Source organism: Micromys minutus (genome assembly GCF_963924665.1).
Source record: "Micromys minutus genome assembly, chromosome: 31".
Lineage (NCBI taxonomy): Eukaryota > Metazoa > Chordata > Mammalia > Rodentia > Muridae > Micromys > Micromys minutus.
The window spans coordinates 12,398,665-12,416,271 of record NC_137966.1 but is presented as its reverse complement, the minus strand read 5'-3'; the positions used below and the strand labels follow the sequence as shown (position 1 = coordinate 12,416,271).

The following is a 17,607-nucleotide window of genomic DNA, read 5'->3' as shown; positions in this document are numbered from 1 at the left end:
TCATCCGAATGACACTGAGCCATCAGTGACTGACATTGTCTAAACATACATTTTCCTTGATAACTTTTGCTGGTGATTTTTAGTTTTCTAGTATATAAGTCCATTTTGTTCTTTTAGTATACTGATGTCTTTTGGGGAGGGTACTTTTGTAAGATACCTTAAGTTTTCAGTTTATGGGACCAGAAAGATGGCTCAGCAGTTAAGGGTACTTAACTGTACTTTCAGAGGACCTGGGTTCAGTTCCCAGCTCCCAGGTGGGAGGTCACAACGGTCTGTAACTAGAGGGCTGGGGGGCGGGGCTCCCAATCCCTCTTCTGCCCTTTGTTGTCCTAGATATATAAGTGGTGCACAGATATACATGCAAGCAAAACACCCATAAACATAAAATAAAAACTAAGGTATCAATTTAGCTAATTGCTAGAGGATAGAGCTATATTGCTGCTTGTGCGGTGGTCTTATTTCTAGCCTTACTGTCTTATTCTACTTTGTCTTTGTAGGTTCCTTGAGGTTTCCTGTATACACTGAACCCGTTTCATTTCTTCTCTTCAGTTGATTTGCCTCTTGTTACTTTATAGCGCTGGCTCAGGTCCAGCAAGAAGTTGGCTAGAAATAGTACAAATAGTTCTTCCTTGTTCGCAGTCTCAAGAGGAACCCGGGCAGTATTTCCTCCTTAAGTCTGATGTTAGCACCAGAGCATCGATTTGATTCTGATCTGTTTATTTATTTTTGAGACAGGGTTTCTCTGTGTAATAGGCCAGGCTGTCCTGGACTCTATTTGTAGACCTGGCTGGATTCGAACTCACGGAGATCCGCCTGCCTCTGCCTCACAAAGGTTGGGATTAAAGGCATGCACCACCATGCCCAGTTCTTTTTTTTTTTTTTAAAGATAGGATCAATCTTACTAGCCTAGAAGAGACTAGATAGACCAGGCTAGCTCTGAACTCAGAGATCTGCCTGAGTGCCGCATTAAAGACCCTGTTGGCTTTGTTATTGTTGGTGGTGATAGTGGTGGTTGGTTTGTTTTTTGTTTTGTCTTTCAAAACATGTTGTTGGGAGGGTTTTTGTTTTTTGGGTTTGTTTGTTTGTTTTTGTCTATTTGTTCTGGAACTTACTCAGTAGACCAGACTGGTCTCAAACCCAGAGATCTCTCCCGAGTGCTGGGATTAAAGGCGTGTGCCACCAGCGCCTGGCTTAAATTCTTTTCTAATATATTCAGTTTCTTCTTTGGCCCATAGGCTACTTGCTGTGAAATTTCAAAAAGTTGAAGGTTCTTTTTATGGTTGAGAACTGTTAGTAAATGTTCCCATGCATGCGGGCACTGGGTAGAGCGTAGCATCAGCTTGACTGTGTTGTTCATGTCTTCCGAGACTTTGTCTTCAGTATTGAGAAAGGCATGTTAATGCTTTTAGCTATGAGGGTGAGTTTGCTCGTGTGTGTATGTGTGTGTGTGTGTGTGTGTGTGTGTGTGTGTGTGTGTGTCTGTGTATGTGTATGTCCCCATGTGTATATGGGTGCATGTGTGTTTGCAGATGTTTCTGAGGTTGGCTTTTGAGTGTTGGTCCTTGGAGCCATCTACCCTGGTTTTTGAGACTGGGTCTCTCTCTGGGACCTGGGGCTTACAAACTAGGCTGGCTAGCCTGACTGGCCAGTGGCCCGGAGGATTCCCGTCTGCCACCATCTGGGATTATAAACTTCTATCAGTATGCCTTTTCATGTAGCTACTAGGGATCAAACACAGGTCTTCAGGCCTACATGGGGTTGTACTCTTCCATCTAAGAACCTCCCAGCCTCCCAGGTTCTCTCTACAGCTGTATAGCTTTGGTTTTGTATTTTCGAAGTTATTTTGCTATCTAAAATCGGCATGTTTGGGCTTGGCAGTGGTGGCGTACGCCTTTAATCCCAGCACTCAGGGAGCAGAGGCAGGTGGATCTCTGTGAGTTTGAAGTTAGCCTAGTCCACAGAGCAAGTTCCAGGACAGCCAGGGCCACACAGAGAAACCATTTTGGAAAAACAAAAATCAAAATTAAAACAAGCAAACAAATGGGCATATTTTAGCAGGGTGTGATGGTGTGTCTTTAATCCCAGAGTCTGGGGCAGATGAAACTTTGAGACCAGCATGGTCTTTACAGGGAACTCCAGGACAGCCAAGACTATAAGGATCCTGTTTCAGGCAAAACAAACGAAAGAACAGCGTATTTTTCCAGGCATGATAAGGAATCCCTGAAGTCCCAGCTCTAGGTGGCTGAAGGGAACCTTGATATGTTTATAAAAGATAAAGAGAGAATGAATATGTTTGGTGGGGGTATAATCAGATATAGGGGAAGGGGGTGGCTCAGAGGGCCCTTGCTGGGGCATCTCTTCCCCTGATGGGATTGAAGGCGTGTGCCAGCACACCTGGAGTCCTCAGTTTCTTTTTTTTTTTTTCCTTTTTTCCTGTGTTGTTGATTTTTTTTTTTTTTTTTTTTTAATGAGCCACCATGTAGTTGCTAGGAATTGAATTGAACTCTGGAAGAGCAGCCAGTGTTCTTAACCACTGAGTCATCTCTCCAGCCCAATTAAATCTTTGAAAGCATTTTTTTAAAATCCTTCTAACTTGTTCAATAACATTGGTCTCTTGATGATTATATATAGTTGGACTGTTTCCCAAAATGCAGCCCGCTGGTCTCTGTTGTTCTTGTTGGTGTGTCTGCCGATTCCATTTAAGGGATTGCTTTCTAGTCTTTGTCCCGCCACTTCCCTTTTCTCACCCATTGTTCGGAGGACTTAATTACTTTTACTCCTCCACTTTCGTTCATCACTTGGTTTAAGTATTGGCCCACTGGTGTATTATGCTTCGTGGTTTCATGAAATGCAGCATGTACATTTTGTCCTTCTGTATCCATTCAGAATGTATACTGTAATGCCACAGTTAAGTTACAGAGATCTCCCAACCCTGTACATTTCTTTGTGTTTCTGTAGGTACACAACCCTGTTAGGATCATTTAAGCCGGGACTTGCCTTCTGTGGGTGGAGGCTTCATCTCCCCAAAGCCATTCTGAAGTGCTCTCCATCTCAATGCAGGGCTGACCCTGAGGCTTATGGGAAGCTCATTCCTACAAGGACTTTCCATTTTCTTATGTCCTTCTTGTGACATTGATCCACATCCTCTGGCCTGCCTAGGACTCTCTGGCCAGAAACACAAGGTTCCTCGAGAAGTAGGCACTGCCTTTTCTGTTACTCCACCATGTGTGTCTGGGGGCAGTGCAATCCTAGGAAAGGGTTAAAAAGGCTGTTTCTTCCTTGTGTGGGTGTCATCTTGGGCAGACGCCTTTCCACAGAGTTTATATCGACCAGGGAAGAAACCAGCTTCTCCCAGCAATTTAGTCCTGGGCCCTGCAAGAGTCACCGTGTTTCCTGTGGCCAGGGGCATGGCACGCTCTGGGTCCTGCACTAGATCCCTGTGAACCTGGAGGGAGTCCACTCACCTGCAGAATCCTTAGGGACACCTCAGCAGGGGGGCAGGGATCACACAGAAGCAGAGTCACCTTAGGAACTGAAGTCAGTGTTGACTCCAGACACCTTGGTATTGACGGCACATCTGTGCAGTTGATAATTCGTGCGTTGAAAGGACTGGGCCTTATAATGTGGCCAGAGAAGGAAGAACCATGGTGCAAGCTGTCCTCCGCCATATCTGCCACAGGTGAAGAACGAGGTTGAGAAACTACCCCGGCAGCAGCGGAAGGAGAGCATGAGGCAGAAGATGGAGGAGCACTCACAGAAGAAGCAGCTGCTGGTGAGTCTCCAGCCTCTGGCATTCAGCCGCAGCAACACAACTGGCAGCTGGCCCCTTCTCTTCCCTGCCCAGGCCTGCTGCCTGACTATGTGCCTCCTGCTCCAAATGCCTAAATCTAGCCCACCACACACACATAACACACACACCCTAACACAACATACAACATACATGCATGTACATATATGGCAAGCACACACTACAGATATTTGCCATACACACATGCCAGACATACATATGATACACACATACCAATACATAACATACAACACACATACATACATGTATATACATGTTAAACACACACTATAGATATACACCACACCAGACATACACACAACACTCACAGGACACATGCCCCCCAGTTCCCATATAACACACTATATACACACAACATACACATGCCCTGACATATAACATACAACATATATGCATACTAATGATGCACTACAGATACACACACACACACGTGTGTACAGATACACACCATTGTTATAGCTCCCCCAGCTTGTAGCTGGTCTCCCTCCTTCCTGCTTTCCCACACTTCTTTCTTTCAGACTCAGCAGGTACTGTCACATGAAATCCAAATCGGGCTCTGTCACCCTTTTTCCCTCAGCTCTGGGCCTTTAAATCCCCCATCACTCTCATTTTCTCCAGAAGCTGAGGGCCACCTCCTCACTACACCTGCTGCTGCCTGGCCTGTTGCCCCCCAGCCCCCAGCTTGACCTTTGCCCAGTCCAGCTTCCCACCCCTGTCTTGCTAGAATGCCCTTGTTTTCCTCCCTGTGGGGTCTTCGCATAAGCTGCCTCCTCAGCCTGGGTGCAGGCAGCCATAGCCTGAGTTACCGGATGCTGACATATAATCTGGTCCAGTGGTCATGGCTCCTCGGGGTAGGAGTGATTTTGTTTCTCATTTGCAGAGGAAACAGTAGCTCGGAAAGGTGCCACTGCAGAGTTGATGGCAGTGGGACAAGGCCTCGTCCTTGATCTGACCCCAGACTTGTCATTCTTCTTGGAGAACCTCACAACCTGTCTCTTTCCCCTGGGTGAGGCCGGTCATTAATGGAAGAAACAGGTTTCCATATTAGTAGCACAGAAGGATGACCATGGCCAATGGTAATGTGCATTTTTAGTAAGAAGAGGGTCTTTCCTATTTTACCACAAAGGAATAAATGTCTGCGGTGGCAGACATATGAATCCCCCCAAACTCATCAGGACACAGAGCACACAGGCACTGAAATAGCACAGTGCACCTGCTGTTTTGAGCAGGTGACCTTTAAAACCCAGCGCTAGGGGCTAGAGATGGCTTAGCGGTTTAGAGCATTGTCTGCTCTTTGCAGGAGATCTGGGTTTGGTTCCCAACAACCATGGTTTGCAGCTCACAGCCACCTATAAAACTCCATCTCTAGGAGATCCAGTGCCCTCTTCTAGCCTCCACAGGCACGTGATATGTATACATACATGCCAGCCAGCACTCACACACAAATAAACAGTTGAAATAAACAGACCATGGCTGGTGAGAGAGGTGGGTGGGCTCTCATCTTCAGAAAGAGAGAGAGAGAGAGAGAGAGAGAGAGAGAGAGAGAACACTGCTGTCTTTTATCTCTGTAAAGCCTCCTCATCCTTTCCCACAGGACCGAGACTTTTTAGCCAAGCAGAAAGAGGACCTAGAGTTGGCCATGAAGAAGCTCACAGCGGAAAACAGGCGTGAGATCTGTGACAAGGAACGCGATTGCCTTAACAAGAAGCAGGAGCTCCTCCGAGGTGGGGCCCAGATTCACCCTGAATGGCAGAACTAGAGGCATCCCCCCTCCCCCATAAGACAGGAGTGAGGCAGGGATAGCAGTTACCACAGTATACAGAAGCAGCATCTTGCGTGACTACCGCCTGCCCCACTGTGTGCTAGTTTTCACACCTGACCTCCTCTTCGTGTAAGACTGCCCCTCCCATGAGCCTAATGTGTGATCAATCCTATGATCACATGATCCTGTGATCACATGATCCTATGAGGAAACCACACTGGGAGAGTTGCTGTGTTTCTTGATCTGGTGGTGCTACTGTGAGTTCCACGGTCCAAACGGCTTAGAAGCAACAAAAAGGACAGCAAAGCCCCAGGTCAAGGTTCCGTTAAACTCGGTGTCTGCTAAGGATCTGCTTCCTCCCCGGTCATCTCCACACGGGCTCTCCATCAGAAACCTCATTGCCCATCCGAAAAGAGTGTTCTGTAGACAGTCCAGTTTCTACAGCCCGGCTCAGCTCAGCCAGTGTGGTCTACTGAGGTAGCCCAGGCGCCCACTCCTCTGAGCCCAGCTGGCCAGCCTCTCCAGGTCTCAGTCCCAGTGGAGACCCGGGGGATGGGAGTGGGTGGATGACTTGTTCTGTCTCCTCACTGTATGGGTGGCATGTCCTCCACAGACCGTGAGGCAGCCCTGTGGGAGATGGAGGAGCACCAGTTACAGGAGCGACATCAGCTGGTGAAGCAGCAACTTAAGGACCAGTACTTCCTGCAGCGGCATGACCTGCTGCGTAAGCACGAGAAGGTGAGGCAGGAGTGGGGGGAGGAGGGTATACGCCTAGATGGTGGCACCCAGGAAGGGCCCAAGACCTTCCCCAGGTGCCCTGTTTGAGGGGCAAGAATCAAGGAAACTATGTGAGGGACGGAGACCGGGACAGGCAGCTCCCTTGTTCACCCTAACCCCTCCCTCAGTTCAGCTCCCTCAGTTCAAAGCCAGTCCTGGGCTACTTGAAACTGCTCCACTCACCCCCAAGGTAAAAGAAGACAAAGAGATGATACTTCTCGATTTGTTGGGATCTATGCCCATCATCTTTCCTAACTTGAAACTAACATTGTAAATGCTCTTCAGCCACCAAGCCCTGTGGGCCCCCTGGCTTAGTAACACAGGTCTGTGGTAGCCTATCTTAGGGTATTTCCTCTCAGGAGCACTGCCAACCAGAGCTGTGGCTCAGTACCACTGTCTAGTATCCAGAAGATTGTACTAGATTTTGATCAGCCAGGAAAAGATCCACATTCAAAGTATGGGTTCACATGAATCACATTTTCACACCACTGCAAAGTCAGAAAGCTGAGGGCCAAGCCATCGGAAGTCAGAGACACTGTAATGTTGAAAGAACAAAATTATAATAATAATAATAATTCCAGTGGAAATGACATAAGGGAGCTTGCCGCCAAGCCTGATGCCCTGAGTTCAATTCCCGGTGCCCTCATATCGCAAGAAGAGAACTGACTCCCACAATGTGTCTTCTGAGTGCCACACTCATGCTTGACACCCCCACCCCAATAAAATAAATAAATTTAAAGAGCAGACAATGTCTTTGGATTGTGGAAGTTAGCTAACAGCTTTTCCGTGCTGGCACCTGGGGCTCCTGGGTTAAGCATGGTGGCCTTCGGCTCCTGAGCACCCTTCATGCCTGGAGCTTCCCTCACCTCCTCTGCTCGGTGCCCTTCCAGGAGCGGGAGCAGATGCAGCGCTACAACCATCGCATGATCGAGCAGCTGAAGGTCAGACAGCAACAGGAGAAGGCGCGGCTACCCAAGATCCAGAGGAGCGACGGCAAGACACGCATGGCCATGTACAAGAAGAGCCTGCACATCAGCGGCTCGGGCAGTGCCTCCGAGCAGCGCGAGAAGATCAAGCAGGTGGGGACCGCGTGACGTAGGCTGTGGGCGGTGAGCGGGGAGGAGCGTGGGAGCACGTCAGGTGTCAGGCGGAGCCCAGGAGAAAGCCCCCCGACGGACAGATCCTTGTTCAGTAGAGTTTGTCATGCACCCGGTTCCTTTCATGACCGCATGCGTGACATCTCATCCACCATGACCCTCCGGTGGGACATAGGCCCCTGTGATTTCTGTCCCGGCACATGTCATCTCACTCTCTTAGGTGGCACAGCAGGGTGACACCTGCCAGTGTGAGAACAGTTTCAGTAGGGAGAGCAAAACCTGAGGTGGGCTGGGCTCAGAGCATCACCACCTGGTCTCTGGGATGGGCCTCGCTGGCTCACGCTGAGCTAGGCAAGGTTCCCACCCCCCACTTTCCCCCATCTCTCCACCCCATCCCCCAAACCCTCACCCCCACCCCCTCATCCCCTCCACCCTCCATCCCCATCTCCTCACCCCCTCATCCCCTCTACTCTCCACCCCCATCTCCTCACCCCCACCCCCTCATCCCCTCACCCCCCATTCCCTCCACCCCTCATCTTCTCACCCCACCCCCTCATCCCCTCCGCCCCCACCCCACCCACTCACACCAGCCATCCAGGTGAGTGCCACAGTAGCACCTTCTTTCTTCAGTTCTCCCAGCAGGAAGAGAAGAGGCAGAAGGCGGAGAGGCTGCATCAGCAGCAGAAACACGAGAACCAGATGCGAGACATGGTGGCGCAGTGCGAGAGCAACATGAGCGAGCTGCAGCAGCTGCAGGTACTCCACCCCGTGCCTCAGTTTCCCCAAGGCAGCCAGTGCTCAGGAGGCCAAGGGCTCCACAGCTGGGTGGCATCCGGTCAAGCCCGGGTGAGCTTTGATGTCAGCCTGACATGCCGCTCCCGGGCTGTTACACTGGACAGCCTCCATCCTGAAATAGCCTTACTTTCCATCTCTGAAATAGCCGTCGGGTGGAGGTGATGTCTCCCGTGTGGCAAGGCTGGCATGTGGGTTTGTGAAGAGGGTGGTGGAACTGAGTGACCCTTAGTTTGGCCCCATGCATTAGGGATGTGACCAAGCAGGAGGCATGTGTCCCTCAGAACCCGACAGAGCTAACAACCCACCTGGACCTCAGTAGCCGAGCACCTGGACCTGCTGCCTGGCACCCCTCGGCACCCCTCTGTCAACTCCAACCTCTGAACTTTAGGAGGCTGCTCAGGCCATTGGAACTGTGTGGCAGTTTGCGGACAGGCAGGGAGACTCGCCAAGAATGGCCAGCACCGGAGGCTGCCATGCCCGGACTCGGCCATGTGGGCTTTAGTCATTCTCATCCCTTGCTTATAGCATCATGATGGGGCTGTTGACTGAGAGATCTGAGTGGTACACACAGCTGGTCACAGAGAATTCATGACTAGATCCATTTATAAACTCCCAGAAGCTTCCAGCTCGGGACCCAAAATAAAACCCTCGGAGGGGCTCTCCTTCCCCAGCCTGTAGGATTTTTGTTTTTTTGTTTTCTTAATCAGATAAAGGCCTTGCACTTGTCTTAAAAGGTCCTACAGCAGGACTCAATCCTGGCAGGGAGTCCTTAGGAACCTTACTCCTGTCTACCACATAGATTTCAGGTAAAATTTAGAAGACTTACCTCAGAGCGTGTAGCAGAGATGGGGAGATCCCTCGGCCCCATTCCTCACTAGAACCTGTCCTGGGGAAATGACATGAGGAGGGGAGATACTACATGTAAGCTACATATATCATGTGATACGTAACTAGACACAGTGCACAATTATACATGCATATAATATACCTATGAATAGTTACACACAGGTAATTATACACAGACGTTTAGTCCGCTTGGGCTGCTACAGAAAACCACTGATGCAGAGCATCGCACCCACAGAGCAAGTGTGGTCAGTAGGAGGGCAGCTCAGGACCAGGAGTTACAGACTGCAGCTCATCGATTTATTGGTGGGATGTCTGTGTATGTGAGTTGGGGCAGAGACACGCCCCGGAGCATGTGTGCGGTTCAGAGACAACTTACGGGAACCAATTCATCCTTCACAGTGGGTTCTGGGGACTGAACTCAGGTTGTCAGGCTTTGCCTACTGGGCCCTCTCAAAGCCCAGACAACTCAGACAATGTCAAAAACACACAGAACAACCAGCGGGATGCTGGATGCTTTCTTACCCAGTGCGCACACCGGCAGTCTGAGTGAGACCCCCAGAACCCATGCCAAGAGGAGCAGAAAGAACTGAGTCCGCACAGTTGTCCCTTGGCCTCCAGCATGGCGTGTGAGCTCACACACTGCTACTATTTTGGAAAAATTCTCCAGGCAGTGCTTGGTGTAGTTACCTACATGCGGGGTTGTGGGCAGTGGCCAAGGCATTATCAGCCCATGGTGGCTCAAGGATGCAGTGGCTCCGTTTCCCCAGGCTTCTGCCTCCTCACCCCTGTTCTGCCCATTCCAGAATGAAAAGTGCCATCTGTTGGTAGAGCACGAAACCCAGAAGCTGAAGGCCCTGGATGAGAACCATAACCAGAGCCTGAAGGAATGGCGAGATAAGCTTCGGCCACGCAAAAAGGTACTGCATCGGGCTGGTGAGGACCGTACCACAGGTACCCGCCCGGGACTTTTGAAACCTCCCTATTTTGGACTCTTGCCTCATGGCACCCCAAAAGCTGATCTGTTCCTGAGAGACAGGACCCATCTGCCTGTTGAGCTGGCAGCTTTCTGAACCCCTGGGGTAGCAGGATGCCCCTGCACTGGTCCAGATGCACCCGAGGCAGAGGACCCCCGCCCAGGAGCTGAGGACTTACCATGAGCAGGTCATGCCGGGCCAGCAGCTCCCGGTAGTGGGGAATTTCAGGAGGTCGTTCTGTGAGGTCGAAGGCTGTCACTGTGCTCTGTCTTGAGGTGGAGCTCCAGGGCAGAGCACCGGCCTCGCACGTTTGATGCTCTGGGCTCTGCCCCAGCACCGAAGGAAACATCAGCCATACACTCGGCAGCTTATGCCTCGCTCTTTATCACACACTAGAGGGATAGGATTCCAGAGTCGGGGGTCTCTCCAGGGCCTCACAAGGGCCCGAGTCAGACTGGGCTGGGCTCTTGGCTGGGGCTCTGAGGAAGGAACCCTTCCTGGATGGTTGAGGTTTTTACGGATTCCTCACTGCAGAGGCACTGTGACCAGGTGCCGGGTGCTTTCACCACCTTGCCTTCTCAGGACGGGCTGCCCCCTTAAACTGTGAGCCCGAACAGAACCTTCTGCCTTCAGCTGCTTTTCTCAGGTATCTGGTTGCTGCGGCAACGGGAAGGTAACCAGTGTAGCAAATGTCACAGGTCTCAGCGTGGTCATGGTTCAGTAAGATTGTAGTGTCATCTAAAGAGTCATTAACCCACAGTGTTCTTGGTTTTTTGTTTTTTGTTGGTTTTTGTTTGTTTGTTTGTTTGTTTTTGTTTTGTTTTGTTTTGTTTTGTTTTTTGAGATAGGTCTTCTCTGTGTAGCCCTGGCTGTTCTGGAACTAGCTCTATAGACCACGCTGGCCAGGAACTCAGGATCCCCATGTCTCTGCCTCCTGAGTGCTGAGATTAAAAGGCATGTGCCACCCCTACCCAGCCCAGCATAGTCATTCTTAGACTCTGAGGAGAGTTACCTTTGTTATCCTTGACCTTGTGACCCGTGACCTTGTGCCAACGTGACCTGATGTTCTGAGGGTTTTTTAGCCACTGTGTACCCAGACAGGAGGCAGACCACGGCCTGCTGGGATTTCTGACACTGAGCCCACAGGTACCACGCTCTGGCATCAGGGAATGAATGTGCATCTGCTCGGCTGACTCTGGGCAGCTGTTTCCGGCATACATCCTAAGGGTCTGGACATAAGCAGTCATCTCTCCCAGCAGCCTCCTGTGACCTGAGATGGTTTCTTGGGCTCCTAGAAGCACCATGTGCTAGTGTTTGGCGAGCTGGCCCTGCAGGCTACCTGCGGGACTGCCTCAGGGCAGGAGTCTGTCACAGATGCCTGAGTTACTGCTGGCAGGAAGGCACAGAGGTCCCGGTCCTTTGTGCTTGGCAGCCTTGAGCTCCATCTCTCTCTTAGATCATGTCCTACGGAGTATTTTTAGAACTCAGACGGCTTCCTTTTAAGTAAGTGCAGACTTCCTGGTTTGCTGGGGTCACTGAGAGGACAGAATGGGGCCTCAGCGTACTCTGCTCTCCCTCCTCCTGGCCCTCCTCACCTTGCACTGTTAGACTGTAAGATGCAGAAATATTTACTATATCTACTTATCTACTATAAACTACTGTTAGCACATTGCTTCCGGCGGGCTAAGTCCGTCTCATTACCCATTTGTTAGTAAGTTTGGGACTCCCTCTGTGGACCAGGCTGGCCTTGAACTCACAAATCTACCAGCGTCTGTGTCCCAAGCAAAGGTGTGTGTCTCTGCTGCCACCACTCAGCCAGGTTTTGTTGGTTTATCAGCCAGCCTTTAAAGGAAGATTTTACATAAATCTAGATCCAGTTTCCCTTCCCATGAAGTGTCTGATCTTGTCTGAGGGCCCATACTCCCCAGAGTCTTCTACTTCTACTTCTTTTCTGAGCTGGTGCTTCTGTTCCAGTGCCCTTGGGAAGCCTTTCTGGTAGGATCTTGTTTGTCTGGATAAAAGAGCATGTGCCCAGCATCCTCCCCACATTGCCGGAGGAGCTCAGCCCCCACATATCTTTAGGATCAGACCCTCAGAGGGACAGCCACACATCTTCCCAGCAGGTGGTGAGTGACAGGGGGTGAGCATGTTGTCACTCAGCCATCTCTGGCTTTCTTGCTGATAAATAGCCGCCCCCTGGTCCCCGACCCCACCATCTGCTTTTCTTTATTCATCTTTCTCTTTACCCGTCAGGGGAGACCTGCCCGTGCCCCTTACCAGCGGTTCCTCAGGATTTGCACTGGGCCTGTGAGCAGTTCAGGAGGGGGTGCTTGCCTCAGGGAGAGGATGGAGAGACCTTCCACCCAGTCCCCGAAGCCAGAGAAGGACGTGCTGTTCTGTGATTAGAATCATTGGCATCCCACTGAGTACCATCTGCTCTCTTCCCCAGGCCCTGGAAGAGGATTTGAACCAGAAGAAGCGTGAACAGGAAATGTTTTTCAAATTAAGTGAGGAGGCAGAGCCCATACCCACCACACCCAACAGAGCCAGCAAGTTCTTCCCCTACAGCTCTGGGGATGCTTCCTAACGCCCACAGGCCTGGGCTGTGGCGGTCAGTGTGGCCACCGGGGCTGCCAAGCCTCTGTGAACAAGTGACTCAGGACCTCTTGCTCTGTGCCAGCTCCAGCAACCCAGCACCCCACTTGTCCACAGTGCCACCCCAGTGCTTCTGATGGTCGGCCTCATCCAGACTCAGATTCCCAGCACCTGGAATTGACTTGGGCTGTTGGAGTCAGGGACCAAGGCAGGATGGGTGGTACCCCTCCTGTTTGCCAAAACACCCGCTCTACCGTCTGTGGGCACAAGCGCTCCTGATGACATCACCGCAAACTCATCCTTATTGTGATCCTTGTGGTTTGGTGTTTTAATCAGCAGTCCCTCACAGTGTCGGAAAACATCCCTAAGAGCCATCTTGGTTCTCAGCAGGCAGCTCTCAGGGTTGTCCTCATTCCCCGCTTCACACAGCTGACTCTGTGCTTGATGAGACGCTGTGTATGTGGGGGTGGGAAACAGGCAAAGGGAGGCCAGAAATGTTTGTTCCGCCGGTTTTTGACATCCTATTCTATTTTCCCTCTCCCTGTCTCCCTCTCCCTCTCTCTCTCTGTCTCTCTGTCTCTCTGTCTCTCTGTCTCTCTCTCTCTCTCTCTCTCTCTCTCACACACACACACACACACACACACACACACAGGATGCAAACACACAACTTGACCCCCCCCCATACCACCCAGGCTGCCTCTGCTGAGGCCTCCTAGGACCACTGGAACCTGCTTGCTGCCTCCTGAGCCTGAGCCTGGGCCACCGAGCATTCAGGTGGAGCAGCTGGTGGTGGCACGCTGAGTGCTGGCGCCAGAGTCCAGAGAAGGCACAGGCTGTACTGCCAGCCTGCAACTCATTTGGCTCTACACCGGACCCTGTGTTCAGGGGTAAACTCCCCTCCGCCACTTGACTTCTGCTGCCTAGCACATGCCAAGCTCACCCTTGCCCACTTGACTGCTGGTACCCGGGAAGGCTGTTGACCTTTGCCCTTGTCCTGTACCGGAGTCCCACTGTACATTCCAACCAAGCCTGGAGGTCCTTTGGACTTCTCTGTTCAGGAAGAAATGCTTCCCACCCTCAGGAACATGCTGAGCTCAGGAAAATGCTGAGCCTCTATGTCTGGGCCTTTGGGTTGCTTGGGCAGCCTCCCAAGATGCTGAGCGACATAGGCTACCATGCCCAGAAAAGCAGCTGATCCACCCAGCCTGCGTTCACTGATCATGCTTTTCTTGACTCTGATGCCTGAGCATTCAGTTAAAGTACAGGTAAATGGCTGACTGCTTCAGATACCCTCTTTTTAAAAAATCGAGGTCCCCAGGGATTATGATGGGATGGGAAGGGGAAGGGGAACCAGGCAGTTGAGTTTGGGAGTAGCTGAGACCTCAGCAGTATTTTCTATCACTGCCCGATGAGGAGACAACTTTCTAGAAAGTTTCTTCAGATGATAACTGGGTGCTTGGGAGGAGCTGGGCTAGGGGGAAAAAAAATAGGAAAACAGGTCTGGGGACTCCCAGTTCTTGTGTGCAGTGAAGACACTCACGGAGCCCCAGGAAAGCACTAGATCTCAGGGTAGTGAGCATCAGCTTGCTTTCGGGCCTGGCACCAAGGAGTCTTGAGGAACAGTTGATGTCCTTACTGGTGCATAGGGGCTGGGAATCACCAGAGTGTAGCTGTGGGACTCAGAGATGGGAAGTGGGCAAAGCAGCCAGGCAGGACTCTGCCATTGTTTACAATCTCTACATGGTTGCACTCCGGAGTGGGGGGGACAGTTAAGACTTGACAGTGGCTGTTGGGCAGAATGCCGGTTTTGTGGTTCAGGTCTTCGCCCACTCCCTGGTACCATACTGTTCTAGTCCTTGTTGGCAGCCACACTTAGTACCACCTGAGCCCTGGTGGCTCTGATGTGCCTTTTTGCGGGGGGCCTAGCCTAGTCTTCCAGTCTCATAATTTCGCATAAGTGCAATGCCTGCCACTGACAAAGGCCCATGAAGTATTCCTCATGTCCTGTGCTAGCGTTTTCTGTATAGGAACAGGCAGAAATGTCTTTAGCACAGTGAGTAGAACTAACTTATATTTCCCTTCATGAAGGATGGAAGTAACGTGTGTGTCATTTCCAACCATCATGTATAATTTTTGTGGACTGTTCTCTGCAAACAAGAAAAAAATGTCAAAATGCTTCTAATAAAATAATAAGGCAATTCGCGAGCACTGTGGTTCTCTCTGGTTGGAGAGGGAAAGCAGGTGTGTTTCCCGTGTTTGCTCAGTGAAGGGGGGGTTTATCCTCTGAGTGTGTGGGCACCTCTTCCATCAGGTAGCAGGTCAGACTCTGGGGTCTCTGATATGACCTCCAAAGAGAGGAAAGAGGCCGTATTCTCTCTGGCCATTAATACCATTCTGATTTAAAGGCGAACATTGGTTACCAGGCACCCCCGATGTTGTATGTTAACGGGCTGAATTATTTTCCATAACTCTAATGAAGTGGATTTTGGGCGGAGCCAACATCAGGCTAACCTCAGCACAGAGCAGAGGGAGACCTGTGGAATTCAGCCTTAGAGTTTCTCCCACTGCTGATGCCACCGCTGCTGGTGCCACCACCCTTTTCCCAGGGGGACTGCTTGCCATCAGTCCTGTGTTTTTTAGGACTTAACTTGGTGCTCAAGTGCCCTAGCATGCACGAGGGTCTGGGCTCCATCACTGACTCTAGGAGGAGAAAAAGAAATCTAGTTTGCAGTTGTCTACCTGTGCCCCTCAAAAAAAACACTACTTATGTTCTTACCCTGGGACCCACAGGTAGAATTCGGGGTATCTCTGCATTAGGTTGTCGAAAAATGTGGTCTTTAGTCTTTCTGCCTGAAATTGACAGTTTCCCTTTGAGGTGGCAGCAACCCCGGAGACATCACCTGGGAAAACCAAGGACATTCCACACTGCACTGTTTTGTTTTATTTTGTTTTGTTTTTTTGGTTGGTTGGTTGGTTAGTTGGTTTTTTTTTTTTTTTTTTTTTTTTTTTTTTTCCTCATTTTTAAATTGCGGCTACTCAGTCTGCATTGCTAGGCCCAGTTTACTGTGTATAAGCATTTGTCCTGTTACATCATTCATTGACTGTGTAGCTCCCGTTTTTCTAACTCACTGATACCTATTTATCCTGATAATCAGTTTCATTTGTCATCAACATAGCCTCATTGTCGCAGGACTTCATATTCATGGTGGAACAGCAAAGGACGTTGCAGTACAGAAAACAAAACAAAAACTGCTGCCCTGGAAACCTCGTGACCAGCAGAGGGCAGGCCACAGCCATGGTGTTGCAGAGCCTCTGGACTCTGTTGGTGTGGACACAGCATCCATTGCTGATTGCTTACTGTCTTGGGGGATGTAAATGAGCCGGCGGCTGGCATGCTAGCCACTAAGAGCTAGAAAAGTGAGTTTCCAAGAATTCAGGAGACTGACAACCCCACAGGGGATTAGAAGATGTGGATGACTTGGGAAATGAAATTATCCTATGTTAATTGACCCCTCTCAAAACAAAGCAACAACAGTGGGACGAGTAATTCCTGGACGTTGTTTTCAGCGTGTGCATCCTAATGGAGACATAGACTTTGGAAAACAGCATCGGTTCAGACTGCCTGGGAGAATCAGGGAATACCCCCTAGGAGAACCAACCTGTCTTGGAGGCCAAACAGGTCTATTCCAGAAAGGCATGCACTAAGGCTGGCCGGAATAGATGGCTTATCAGCATAAGGCTAGAGACAGGTTGGGCCAAACAAGAATGCCAGGCCAAGACCGCCAACCCCTAAGAGCTACAGGAAGAGTTGGGGGAAAGAGGCTGAGAAGGACTGAGGAGTCATTGTACCGGGCCATGGAGCACTGAGATTTTTAGAAGGAAAGGAAGGATCACATTGTCTTGAGGTAATTAGCAAGGCTTTTATCAGAGTCTTAAATGCTGCATTCAGAGGCACCATATAGCTCTGTGATACCAAAGATGTCTATTAAGTCTGGCTAACAAGGACATCTAGCAACCATCAAAACAGCTTCTGTGCCCAGTGGTGGCAGAAAAGGTCATTCAGAGCAGTCCTAGCACCAAGGACAGCTTTAGAGTCTAGGCAAGAGGCTGGAGAGATGACAGTTGCTGCTCTTCCAGAGAACCTGAGTTTGGTTCCCACCACCCACATCAGGCAGCTTGCAACTGTCTGTAGTCCAACTCCAGGGGATCCAAAGCCCTTTTCTGGCCCCTGAGCACCCACATGCCCGTGTACATATAAACATGCATAAATGATACAATTAACACTGGAAAAGAAAAGCGGGGTGGTGGTGGTGCACACCTTTAATCCCAGTGCAAAGCAGGCAGAGGCAGGAGGATTTCTTGAGTTCCAGACCAGCCTGCTCTACAGAACGAGTTTCAGGACAGCTAGGGTGACGCAGAGAAACACTTTTCCAAAAATGAAAGCAACAACAAGAAAGGAAGAAAGAGAGAGGGGAGAATAAAGCTGGGTGTATGGGAACTTCTACTTGAAGGCATTTGAAGATCACACAGTAGGGAAGGGCTGGGATGGGATCTGCATGAAGGAATTGGGTGGCTCACCCTGTCTGGGTTCCCAAGCCTAGAAAAAGCAACAGAGCTTTGGACAGACCTTCAGGGCTACACGCACAAATAGAGGAACCCAGGCCCTGCCCAATACACATCAGAAGTGATCCCCGTGAAGCCATTTCTTGAACTCAGACCGCAGAGCAATCAGAAGCGGTTAGGGTTTGGGCTGAAGTTCTGTGGGGAAGTCCATCGCAGTGGGGGGGGAGCATGGGGGGGGAGGTTGGAAGAGAGTAGGGGGAGAGGAGATGGGGAGAAATAAGGCGGGAGGTGGGACTAGAAGGGAGGGAGGGGAGAGCAACAGACCAATTGGGGGTCTCGATACTGGAATGCCTGACTCCCACAAACTTGGTTTGCTCAGCGTGTTTTGAG

The 17,607-nt window shown here is 50.5% G+C and overlaps 1 protein-coding gene across 1 annotated transcript in view; it reads left to right on the top strand.

Moving 5' to 3' along the window:
* STK10 (serine/threonine kinase 10) overlaps positions 1-14,645 on the top strand; it is a gene marked incomplete at its 5' end in the record, with an annotated part of 87,770 nt that extends 73,125 nt beyond the window's left edge. The window contains 7 exons of the mRNA XM_080942529.1: positions 3,680-3,772; positions 5,403-5,532; positions 6,184-6,308; positions 7,238-7,426; positions 8,075-8,200; positions 9,889-10,002; positions 12,509-14,645. Coding sequence (XP_080798655.1) covers positions 3,680-3,772; positions 5,403-5,532; positions 6,184-6,308; positions 7,238-7,426; positions 8,075-8,200; positions 9,889-10,002; positions 12,509-12,646 — 915 coding nt within the window. The 3' untranslated portion in view covers positions 12,647-14,645. The remainder of the gene's footprint in view (positions 1-3,679; positions 3,773-5,402; positions 5,533-6,183; positions 6,309-7,237; positions 7,427-8,074; positions 8,201-9,888; positions 10,003-12,508) is intronic.
* Positions 14,646-17,607: the final 2,962 nt, after the last annotated feature.